Raw genomic sequence first — 13,536 nt, forward strand, 5'->3', positions numbered from 1 at the left:
TACGTATCGCCAATGTCTTCCCTGCCCATGTATTTCACAAAGTTTCTCTACATACACCTTTCAACGATACAACACATGCTTTCACAACGGTATTGTTCCGAAGTAGCCGATTGCTTGCAGAGGAAGAGTTCGAAATACTGACCGAAGGTATTTATTATTTGTAAGAATTTTGTCTATAATATTAATGTACTCTCCTTCCCAAACATTAGGAGAGACGGGACAAAAATGATTAGCGGTGGAAGGCAAGATTATTTATCGGGAGATATCAGCGGACTGTGGACACTGCACTGCTGGGTACCACGAGGCCGACTCGGACAGAAAAATAAGTAACACGTAGTACGGTATAGGATACTAACTAACACATGTAACATAACCACTCTGATAACAGTGACAGACGTATCAATCTGACAAAAGTAGTGGTAGTAGTGGTATTGGTGGTGGTAGTAGTGGTAGTAGTAGTAGTAGTAGTAGTAGTAGTAGTAGTAGTGGTTGTAGTGGTGGTAGTAGTAGTAGTAGTAGTAGTAGTAGTACTAGCAGCAGCAGCAACAGTAGTAGTAGTAGTAGTAGTAGTAGTAGTAGTAGTAGTAGTAATAGTAGTAGTAGTAGTAGTAGTAGTAGTAAGCTGAGTCTGCTGGGCGCATGTACCGGTATGTCCTCACTGCTTGTCCAGTTCTTATACCATGCATTTATAAGTCAAAAATATGGAATTTATAAAGTGGTCGTTCTATGTCACGACAACGCGTGTCTACATCACCGTTCTGCTGTGTTCGAAATATTCGTCAAAACGTTCAAACTTGTCATTTCTTTCCCCAATATTTCGTTGAAGAAAATACTCGTGACCTGAGGGTTGTCACTACTACTATTATCCTTGGCTGAACGAAGAAACATATGTAGGGAATAACATCTAATTCAATATCTATTGTATTTGTAATATTCAAGAAGATAGAATGATATCGATGCTTTTAGATTCTTGTCTGTCTGGCGTCGTCTGTTTTTCGGAAATCGTACGACAACTTCGGGAGGTCAGCAAGATATTCCCGATTTTTCAAAATAATGATTAGATATCGACATTTATATATACGAAGTTTTATTCAAAATCATTTTTGTTATCTTATTTGCGATTGTAGTAAATAGCTTTTCGTAGGCTCTTTAAGCACTTGGATATTCTGCTTGATCCATACTGCGACCTGTACTCAGTTCAGTTCATCCGGCGATTGTATCTCTATACTAATATGTCACGTGCGTAAAGCGTTACTTATTTAATAAATAAATAAATAAATAAATAAAATTTAATTTTATCTATTCGTCATTTATGTATTCATTTAGTAGTTTATTACTTTTGGATTGGGACGGACCTAACTATCATGATGTAAGGTGCAGCAAAGGTGACCCCACGTTCAAGGCCTTTTAACTTGATTGTCTAACAGCATTTTCTCCGTGTATGTATATTTGCAGACATGTGTTACCATTTGTGTAAGTATCTTATCTAATCTTTAATGTTTACATGGACTTTATTTTCTGATTTCAGCGTTCTGGATTCAATATAAAGACCGGACACAATAGGCAGGCATACAGCCAGTTTCATATTAGTGTTCACTGTCTCTCTTTAATAAACCACTCAGATAAAAAATAACAAACTTGTAAATTATATATGTTCATATTGATATAGCAAGCTTAAGATCGCAACTTCTTGTTACACACATGATATTGTCCTGAGGAAAGCATGGAATGTACCTACTGCAACTAGAGGCAGACATACAGGCACCAATGTTTTGATGTCTGCATGGTGGTACTCTGGTTCATCATTTCCGATGATTTACACAAAATGTTGCAAGAACCTGTATTCATTTGACCTTGCTATCTCAAAATGTGGCATGTGCAGATTCTTATTGGTTTCTGAATGATTGTATCAGATATATACACTACCATGAAATTACCTGTAATACTTATAGATGTCCATGTGTAACATTTGAGTATGTAATCATGTTATACATCTATGTACAGGTATAGGTGACCTGTATGTATACACACAACCTATCACAGAGATTTCCAGCTATTAGAACAGTGGGTTATACTTGCATTGAAAGATCCTGTCGTTGGTCCGCTTATGTATTGTACGTTAACTACTCACTACGCACATTGATGGGTTGAATCATTTTACATTTCCATCTATCTATCTATCTATCTATCTATCTATCTATCTATCTATCTATCTATCTATCTATCTATCTATCTATCTATCTATCTATCTATCTATCTATCTATCTATCTATCTATCTATCTATCTATCTATCTATATATCTATCTATCTATCTATCTATCTATCTATCTATCTATCTATCTATATATCTATCTATCTATCTATCTATCTATCTATCTATCTATCTACCTGTCTGTCTGTCTGTCTGTCTGTCTGTCTGTCTGTCTGTCTGTCTATCTATCTATCTATCTATCTAACTATCTATCTATGCATGCATGCATGCATGCATGCATGTATGTATGTATGTATGTATGTATGTATGTATGTATGTATGTATGTATGTATCTCTTATCTATCTATATATCTATCTATCTATCTATCTATCTATCTATCTATCTGTCTGTCTGTCTGTCTGTCTGTCTGTCTGTCTGTCTGTCTGTCTGTCTGTCTGTCTGTCTGTCTGTCTGTCTGTCTGTCTGTCTGTCTGTCTGTCTGTCTATCTATCTATCTATCTATCTATCTATCTATCTATGTATGCATGTATGTATGTATGTATGCATGTATGTATGTATGTATGTATGCATGTATGTATGTATGTATGTATGCATGTATGTATGTATGTATGTATGTATGTATGTATGTATGTATATGTGTGTCTGTCATATGTATGTATGTATGTATGTATGTAATCTCTTATGTATGTATGTGTGTATGTATGTATGTATGCATGTATGTATGTATGTATGTATGTATGTATGTATGTATGTATGTATGTATGTATGTATCTCTTATCTATCTATCTATATATCTATCTATCTATCTATCTATCTAGCTATCTATCTGTCTGTCTGTCTGTCTGTCTGTCTGTCTGTCTGTCTGTCTGTCTGTCTGTCTGTCTGTCCGTGTCTCCTTTTCTTTCTTTCTTTCTTTCTTTCTTTCTTTCTTTCTTTCTTTCTTTCTTTCTTTCTTTCTTTCTTTCTTTCTTTCTTTCTTTCTTTCTTTCTTTCTGTTGTTGTTACCATGCCATTAACGATATTAAAGTTACCACTTAAAAATATTTGAATCTATCTCAACAATATTTTTGAAACTTTAAATTACAACATTTAGAACTGACTTGGAAACTAGGTAGGTTGAGTTGGAGAATCTGAGAATGACGTCATTGTTTCTTGGTTCTACATAATTTCAAGGAATCCGAAGAACTTGGACCGTATATATATATATTTATCCATCTAAAAATCGTAACTGTTGAATACACCTATACATATATCTATCATCTTGTGTTCTGAAGTTTTGGTGACGCGTTAAGAGTGAATAAACCCCGGATCAAAACGTTGGAACCTTCTATAATATCAACATTATTATAGCGGCGTTTCTTTGCAGTTGATATATGTAGTTTGTTGGTGTCAACATATTTTGATGTTATGGAGAGATCTGAAGTGTTTTCAACTTGAAATGGACATATAATTTGAACTCGGAGACAATGTTAAAATCAGTTACATCACGTATGCGTATTGTTACTGCGACTGCATGCTGCACTCAGAAGGTATGATAGGAACTATTGTGATGTAGATTACCAAAGGTACGGACCAAAGGTACATGATAATTTACGGGAAGCAAATTTTTGTCGTCACAATCAAGTGCAAGGTTCCAGTCCCAGCAGGTACACCTGACACACCCGCTGTTCAAAACGTTCTGTCCTAATAAGTCTTGTCTGCTTCTATTATGACGTGCCACAACTTTTTAGTATTCTGTTTCTTCGTGTTACAAATTGCCGTCATATTTAGCGGCTTTTACTCCGTAAATTTAGACTCACACGATCTTGATGCTGACTACGATGCGTACCACAATGTCGTCGAATACTTGGACAGTATTGGTCCCGATGATGAAAGGAACATAACGCTAGAAGAAATGGACACAGTTATTGGAATATTATGGGACAGAGTGCAGTGTAGTGAAATTGATTTCACAGGAACAAATACGAATTGTACTGAGGTAAAACCACAAATATATTCTGTCTGGTTACGTAGAAATGAGTCGAACTTAAACCGAGTTCAAGTTGGCAACCGAGTAATATTAGTCTTATACAAGAACTTAAAGTCCACCTAGCGACCAGTATCTGTTTTGTAAACTCAAAACTAAACATGAAAAAAATATTTCGAAAAAATTATTAACCAACTTTGTCATGTCTCTCAAGAAAAAAGGCAAGAAATGGTCAAATTGTTCACAGCTTTTTAACGACCAATTAACCAAGTTGGAAATCTAACAAAGATGGCTGCCTGTTGTTAAAAGTTGTTCTTTTTGTTGTTTACTTTACTACTGTCGCTTACAACGACACGTTTTTAATTTTTGAAACTTAATTTCACTTATTTTTTGTCCTCAGTGTCTATCAGCTGAAAGTTTGTTCACCATTGTTGGTGCTGACACGCTATTGGGTCTTGATGAGGCTGGCTATCATCGAGCAAGCGTAGTTCTCTTGTATTATCTCACCGACTTACAGTTCGTGTGCAAAGACATCTCTGAGCCGAGTGCAAAAAGTTACGAGTATTTTGTTCACCGAGTGTTCAACTACAACGACCCTGACAATACTACTGAGTTCATCTTGACATTCGACGAGTTTGAAGAAATCCTGGAAGACGTCAACGAAACTTATGTCGCTGAAAACTACGCAAAGGTAGTTTATAGTCTCCTTTCAAATATTCCCTTTTTGGATTTTAGCCATTTTGAAAGGACTTTGAACCTTTCTAAAAATACGAGTACCCTGAACTAGCAGGGTCTATTACTACATACGTACTAGGCTCAGGACATTCCTTCGAGTTGGGCATCTCCAAGTGTAGGCCGTATATTGTTTGCGCATGTGCAGTGACAGGTAAACGTAGATGACGATCTATGAGGGAGAATCGAGGTCCGAATATCATGGACAAAGTTCATCCAGGTTGTATTGTAGTTGGGTATAGAGATAACCAGCCGTGTGGTTGTTACGTACAGGTGTTGGAACCCTTAAAATTTGGGTTGGTTCGAGTAGGGAACTATTGGCAATACGTTCCCGGATCGGTAATAGTTGATCCTTCCAGCCGAACGTTTCGAACCCAGCTCTAGCCTCGGGTATCTTCATCAATTGCAGTTACTAGTTGTTGTGATAAATTCATTGATTTGTTTGCAAATTAGGGCTAAAATGTGTCTTTTTGGGCAAAAACCTATAATTCCAAAACCACTGAATGTATCTAGGGATGTATGATCGAAGAAATATCAAGCATGCGCATACAATGATTCCATGAGTGATATGCAAATTAGGTGTACAAATGTTCATTTGTGGTCAAAAACTTGTATCTCAAAAAGTACTTGGGCAATGAGACTGAAACTTGGCGAGATGTTTCTAGAAGTGTTATTCTGCAGATTTTCTTCAAAATATTTTGACACAATTGGCCCTAGCAACCATGACCACGCCCTTAGCAACAACCGAATGGCAGTATATTTTGCTCAAATAACATCATCTGGTAGGCAAGTGAGTAAACATTCAAAAAGTATGCTAATATCCTAAGCAACCATGACCACGCCCAGAGCAACAGCCAAACGGTCATGTATTTCACAAAGATAAAAACAGGGATTAATAGACAATTCAATAAACATTCAACAAATGTATGTAAATTTGCCTAGCAACAAGACCACGCCAATAGCTACAGTTAAATAATCACGTATATTGCAAAGATAGCATTCAATAAATGTATGTAAATGTGCCTAGTAACAAGACCACACCCATAGCAACAGCCAAATGATCACGTATATTGAATAGATAATATCAGGAATTCATACACAAGTGAACAAAAACATACTAAAATGTATGCAAATGTATCTAGCAACAAGACCACGACCATAGCAACAGCCAAACGGTCATATATTTCACAAAAATAATAACAGGGATTCATAGACAATTCAACAAACATTCAACAAATGTATGTACATTTGCCTAGCAACAATACCACGCCCATAGCAACAGTTGAATAATCACGTATATTATTATAGATTCAACCCCCCCCCCCCCGCCACAACAACCAAATACAATTCTAATCTGTCATACAGCAATTCTTCCACTTCAAATCTCATGTTATAAACAATAAAGTAATGCACTCTGCCCTCTGTCATCTCAGAATATCGACGTTGTACTTTTTTATATTTATTTCTTCTTTTTAACTAGTGTTTTACTGATCACACCGTATTCTATGACGATGTTTCCTTGGACAATTCCACCATTGGAGCAGACGATGACGAAATGGAAGATTTGGCTGCGCTCACCGTATCGTACTATTTATTCGGCTACTGCTATGGAAGTCCAACCAAAGTTGATCCCGATAGTTTCGTCGACAGTATATTCGACATCTACGGTGATGACGATGGCGTCATTCATCACCACGGTAAGTTTGGGTTGATGAGGTTATACGTTAGTAGTGGGGGGGGGGGGGGTAACGGTAGAGTTAACGGTTTGAAGACATAATTGTGGGTGTTGTTTTTTGTTGGTAATACATATGTTTATTTGATCATCTCAAGGAAGACTAAGATGAATATAGATGATGTGTTCTTGAGAAATATGTTCAACATACTACGATTTCAAGGTAAGTAGACACTTGAATAATGTTTGTTTGTTTATTACCTATCTGAAAAGGTTATTAGCTATGGATTTTAATGACGGCCACAAATAGCAACGGATTGTTACAAATCCGTGACAATAGCGTCGAAATCTTAAAGCTTCTGCAACTCCAACACTACATAACACAAGCAATACTTTCACCCCTCATTTTGCTTTGTATGTTTAAAGATTCAAGGATTGTCACTTGACTGTGGCACTCTTACTTGTTTCATTTCACAGAATTCGAAGAAATGCTTGAAAAGCTGAACATCGGCACGGGTCATGACCATGGTCACGCACACAGCCACGTACAGAAGAGAAGCATAGCTGATATGAGTTATGATCACGTGATAACAAAACTAAGCTGTGGTAAACGGATTGTGAGGGAGGCAGACGACCATGACCATGACCATGACCATGATCATGATCATGACGTCGTATCTGTCGATGAGGTATGCAAATCTTGTATAATATTAATGTTTAACTTCTATATGACGTCACTTGAATTGACTCCCGCCATTGTTAGAATAGATGATTCAACGTTGGGACTTCCCTGACAATTTTTTATTGTAAAAGAATTATGTCATCGGGTTGCGATCACATTAGTTATATATACCTTAATACCTGGTTTGAGTATGCTTATTAAAGTAGATACTACGAGTGCCAAAATTTACAACCAAAACGTGTAAAACCAGCTTGTACCCCTTGAATGTGTGTTCGATAGTGTTGCGTACGTACGTATGTTAACGTTAGCTATGTAACATGGAAAAGTGTTAAATAAATATACGGTATGGCATAGGTGCAATGCCGTAGGAATTTACAGATCTGATGTTTCTCTTCGACAGTTGCTACTTTTGTTGTTTTTGACGGGATTGGGGTACTTTTGAACATGTCTTGGGTCATGAGGGGGTCTGTAATTAAGGAAATCCTTGTTGATAGGTATTAGCATAAATATAATAGCACAAATATCCTTCCAACTTGTGCGACACAGATCTGCATGTATCGTACCATTGGTTTTTGACTTTGTAAAGATGGAACAGCAATATTACATTTGTGTGTAACTAAAAAAAGCTCAAAGAAAATCACCACAACTCAAGGTCAAATATAATGTTACAATTATCGCAGATATTTATCCCTACACAGATATCGATCTCGTTGGTACATGCAAAAGATGTAGTCTTTTAATTCCAGTTGTGCGTTACTAGAAATCCTATATTTTAATAACATCTTGACGATCATCAGGCTGCTAATTCGTCTTTCCTTTTTTTTCAGTGTTTTGGGGCCGACGAATTGATGGATATTTATGACGTTAACGAAACAGAGGGTATTGGCAGAACGAAATTCGTTGAAATGTGCCCATCATTGGTCCAGCAAATAGTTTCAGACGCATGCGTGGAGCCAGTGACAGACATCGCACCAGCTCCTGCAATAAGTAAGGACCTGTTTGTATTTGTTGCTATGCAGGGATGGGGGTGGGTGGGGTGGGGTGTGGGTGTGAGGGTTGGGGTGTAATCGACTAGTTGAAGACAGCGCAAGTTTTATTTGAGCAACTTGAATGATAGAGAAATTGATCTATACTCGCATTGCATTGGAAAGGAGAAAATACTGTCGACTAAATCTGATTTGAAAATACTAATCTAAAAGTAATTTGAATTTGAGAAGGTTTAACATACACAGGAAAAGTACACTTAGCATTTACCACATTAAGTATATTACTGGAGTTGTTATTTAATGATTGTTACATTTTTGTTCTTATTTACATTGTGCAGTGTATCTATGGGGCACACTTATTGTGCTATTTATTAGTCTAATGGCATTGCTGGGTATTCTGTTGATCCCATTGGCCAGTAAGGCCTCCTATCAAAGAGTTATGCAAACTATGATTGCATTGGCTGTTGGAACAATGCTGTCAGATGCACTGTTACATCTAATACCAGAAGTAAGAATTGAACTCTTTAAATCGTAAAATCAAAGTAGAAGAAGTAAATGATCAAATGAAATCCGTTCAAGTTTATCAAATCACAATATATCATCTATCAAATCTTACTTCAATAATGTCAAATTACATATGTAATTAAAATCGAATCCATTCATGTCAAATATTTCAAGTCGGTTTACTTTAAATATTTTAAATCCATTAACATTAAATGTTTCAAATCATTCTATGTCAAATATTTCAAATTAAGCGATTGACATCCAATATTTAAAATAAAATCATATCAAATATTTAAATCAATTCATGTCAAATATTTTTTAGACCTATTCATGGCATCAAATATTTCAAATTGATTCACATCAAATCAATTTGTATCATATTTACATGACAATAATTTTAGTTTGGTCACATTTTGATACCATTCGTACCAATGCCATGCCTACCAATTCATATGCTATATCAAATACTATAAACTATATATATACTTCCTTAATATCATATGACAGGCACTGGGATTACATGGGCATTCAGAAACTGGTCACAGCGATGACGGCGATGATAGAACTGACTTGTGGAAGATGACAACCGTTCTGGGCTCTGCTTATGGTTTTTACCTCTTGGAGAGGATCATGGGATTGGTGTCTGGTCATTTGAATAAATCTAAGGTATTTTTCAGATTGATCATGTACCTTGTCGTTACAAAGCTATGGTGTAGAATAGGATAGAAGATGTAGTAAAAGTATCTTTACAATGAATTAGTACTTGTAGACGACTGATAAAACACTTTAGGCATTTGTTAAATCTGGTGTGTGTGTGTGTGTGTGTGTGTGTGTGTGTGTGTGTGTGTCCGTCCGTCTGTCTGTCTGTCTGTCTGTCTGTCTGTCTGTCTGTGGTTGTGTTCATATATGTCTGAAGAGAGTGGAGAGGGAGATTAGTACATATATATACACACATACATACATACATACATACATACATACAAAAATGATACATACATATATACACACATACATACATACATACATACATACATACATACATACATATATACATGACATACATACATACATACATACATACATACATACATACATACATACATAAATACATACACACAGACATACATATGACAGACATACAGACAGACATACATACATACATACATACATACATACATACATACATACATACATACATACATACAATAGACAGACAGACAGACAGTCGCATGTGGAGAGTGTGCCACACAATTTCTAGTCCATTAATGTTAATTGTTGAAAATTTACTTAGTTTCGGAAAAGTTGGTAAAAATCTTGGATTTGAAGTGTTCATACCATACAAAATTTTGTGAACTGGGTAGTCATAAAAATAAACACATCTTATGTTTCTAACACATTGTTAACAATACCATATCTAATGAATGCAGAAAAATCATTGATAAATGAAATCATTGGAGTGAATTGTGTTGTTAATTTGATCAGATTGACCCTGAAGCAGTCACCGGTACAAGTACTCATGGTCATGGATCACATCACCACCACAGTCATACTATTAAACCAGAAATGTCAACATCATCAAACAACATTGAAAAGGAAGTCAGCAACTCACAGATGGAACTTGTAAGTTTTTAACAACGTTGTAACTATACATCTTTGTATAAATGCGGAGTTGACTCAATAAGTGAAATAGAAATTGTGTATTTTGTAGGATTTGAAGAAACTTAGGTTTGAAATATATGAAGACTTTTCATTTTCAATCATATAATAATTGTACGAGCCACTGTTGCACTTACTTACTATACTGAAGAAAAATAATAATTGTATACCTGGAAGGCTAGAGGTCGTAATGTGTATACTTTATTCCTATGCACTTCGAGGCTGTTATGGATTGTATGCTCCCCTCCCCAGGGAGTTGAGGAAGTTTAAAGGGTCTGTGTGCCACTGTATATATAGATCAGTACCAGGGGTAACAAATTGTGAGCACCTGGAGATGTTGGGAGTACGTGCACATTGTGCATTCATTTTATTATTATCATCATTGCATAAAGGACAAACGATGTCACTTCATCTTGAACAACTTTACATATGCTTTATTGTCATCTGTCTAACTTTTCATTTGAATACGTTTAGTGTGATGCTGAAGACCAAACTGTTGCCAATGGAGACGTACAAGCCAAAGAAGAAAAGAAAGACACAGGGCTGAAATCCTGTTTTACAAGTAAGCTCTTAGTCTCAGTTACCCAGACTCACACCACTTGGAACTCTTCTACAAGACATATGGGGTGGTCTTGAAGGCAGAGCCCCCAGCAGTGAGAGGCTGGGTAACCGAGACTAGTAAACTTTCTACAGTGTTGTTATCGAAGTTCTGAAGAGCTAGAAGAAATTGTAACATTTCTTTACAATTGTGAATACTCTTCATTTCTAATCAAAATATTAAATTATATAGACAGTGACTACTTAGAAATCATTCATACAGCTTTCTTATGTATCTTTTATTTTCATTCATCATTACTAGGTTTGAACAGTGTAGCAGTAATGATTGTAGTTGGTGATGCCTTGCACAATTTAGCTGATGGTTTGGTTATAGGAGCCGCTCTCTGCATCGACCTGGCGTCTGGCATTTCTACTGGCATTGCCATACTGTGTCACGAGGTGCCACACGAATTAGGTTTGTAGTATAATTTGTCACCTCAAAACTTTCAGATAATTGACAGTCTTGGCCATTATACGGCACATTTTCTTTTCTATTTACTGCAATTCAATCTTGTCAACTTTCTCCAAAACAAAACTTGTAGAAGATTTAGCTGGGATTGTCAAATTGTTCATGATCAATGTTTTCACATTAAAAATCCCTCAGGTCCATTTGATTGTACTTAACCACAACAAAAACACTTTCTTTCTCCATCAAAAAAATATTTGCATCAAGAGTTATTGATTGTGCTTACTTCCTCTTTGAAGGGGAACAGCGAGCCAACAAATAGATTTCTTTTCATAAACTCTGGATTTTGAAGAGGCATGTCATGATCTCACGTGAGGTAACGTCATGGGACTTATTCATTACATACACCCTGAATATTCATAACTATTTATCTAAAAGGTAGTAAGCACTTAGGAGTCATGAATATTCAGTATGCATCTAATGAATATGTATATCTGCTAAATCCCATGAAGCAATGGTTGATCAGTATTAAAACAAATATAGGGGAAACAGATTTTCAATTTTGTGTTACTTAATGGCCATCACACAAATTTTATGTGGGTGTGAACTCATGAAATCATGAACTCATGTGACTGTCCAAAGTTTATGAAAATACCTTTTATTTAATGAAGCTGTGTTCCTTTGTATAATTCAAAGAACTATCGTTGATAATCAATATGTTTGCTATACTGTCACAGGTGGCTTTGCCCTGCTTGTATCAAGTGGCCTATCACACAGTGTAGCGATTGCTTGGAACTTCTTCTGTGCATGTTGTGCTTTCATTGGCCTTTACATAGGTTTGGCTGTAGGGAGCATAGCTGGTGCATCAGAATGGATCTTGGCAGTGACAGCCGGCATGTTTCTCTACATTGCTTTGGTTGACATGGTAGGTATATTGAGATACAGACTTTACTCTAAGACACAAAAGGTGTGTAATTGCAATGTTAGCAAACAACGAACACAGTTTGAGTCCATCATCGTAAAAATAACAGACATTTATGCAGTAACAGTAGAACCACCAAAGACTCTACGACAATACCTTTTACCTCAGACCACAATACCTTTTACCTATCAATACAGTCTCGTGATTAGTAGATACCGATTTGAAGCAAAAGCACACAAATTTACACTAGTGGATAATGACCATATTTTGGTAACACTTTGGGTGACTGTTCAACTGATGAGATTAAGCAATAACATGATGGAACTTAGTCACATTTATACTATAACATTGAGAAAGTATTGCAACGAGTTGAATGATATCATCAACTATATATATACACACCAGTGGTAATGCTGCTGATGAAACATCACATTAAAACCATGTATGACCATTGCTTTTCAGCCACTGTAATAATTGTTCTTGAAAGTTTAACCACAATTATAACATTCAAATTTACGAAACGACGCTAATATTCTGAAGTCTTGGTGTTTTATTGCTTGCTGACATCCTTTCCCCTCTTTCTATCAGATGCCAGAACTATTGTCCCCTGGTACAACAACAGAACCATGGACCATATTTGCATTTCAAAATATTGGATTTTTAGTTGGCTTCACTATCATCCTACTGTTAGCATACTATGAGGAAGATATACGTATAGAGACTGGGATTTAATGATGATTGTTGGACATCACAGGAGTCTTCAAAAAGGACTAAACAAGACACGTGCATGGAATCATGTACCTGCTATATGTCATATAACCTGAAAATGCTTGAAATGAAGTGTATAGACGTGTAAGAATTACTGTATATATACCTGTCAATGTATTGAAAATAGTGTAACTACTTTCTAAGCTGTATATTAACTGATTACTGAATTTACATGGTGCAGTTTGTTATTGGTTAATAGCTATTTGCAGAATATACATATAAATTCCAGGGCGGGGGGTGTAGCTCTTTACCTTCATAAATCATTGCCTTTCACACGCATGAACAACATCACTATTATGCACTGTGAAACGATCTTTGTGGAGACAGTCATAAACAACAACACGATTATTGTAGGTGTTAATTATAGGAAACCAAATACATCCCACCAAGAATTTTTAAATAGTCTAGATTTGTGTCTTGACCAGCTGTCT

General features: G+C 36.1%; 1 protein-coding gene across 1 annotated transcript; it reads left to right on the forward strand.

The window, feature by feature from the left end:
• Positions 1-3,922: 3,922 nt before the first annotated feature.
• On the forward strand, positions 3,923-13,069 carry LOC144433779 (zinc transporter ZIP12-like). Its single transcript, XM_078122141.1, has 12 exons — positions 3,923-4,192; positions 4,581-4,871; positions 6,393-6,609; positions 7,062-7,273; positions 8,094-8,253; positions 8,591-8,760; positions 9,264-9,422; positions 10,239-10,376; positions 10,887-10,974; positions 11,272-11,424; positions 12,153-12,340; positions 12,926-13,069. Exons 1-12 carry the CDS (start codon positions 3,923-3,925, stop codon positions 13,067-13,069), a joined length of 2,190 nt encoding a protein of 729 aa, XP_077978267.1.
• Positions 13,070-13,536: the final 467 nt, after the last annotated feature.

Source organism: Glandiceps talaboti, chromosome 4, assembly GCF_964340395.1.
Source record: "Glandiceps talaboti chromosome 4, keGlaTala1.1, whole genome shotgun sequence".
Taxonomy (NCBI): Eukaryota; Metazoa; Hemichordata; class Enteropneusta; family Spengelidae; genus Glandiceps; species Glandiceps talaboti.

Excerpts from the sequence above, each read along its gene's own strand:
- LOC144433779 (XM_078122141.1), top strand. The coding sequence starts at position 3,923 with ATGACGTGCCACAACTTTTTAGTATTCTGTTTCTTCGTGTTACAAATT. Across the intron at positions 4,872-6,392 it reads TCGCTGAAAACTACGCAAAG|TGTTTTACTGATCACACCGT; the intron begins GTAGTTTATAGT and ends CTTTTTAACTAG. Across the intron at positions 9,423-10,238 it reads GTCATTTGAATAAATCTAAG|ATTGACCCTGAAGCAGTCAC; the intron begins GTATTTTTCAGA and ends TAATTTGATCAG.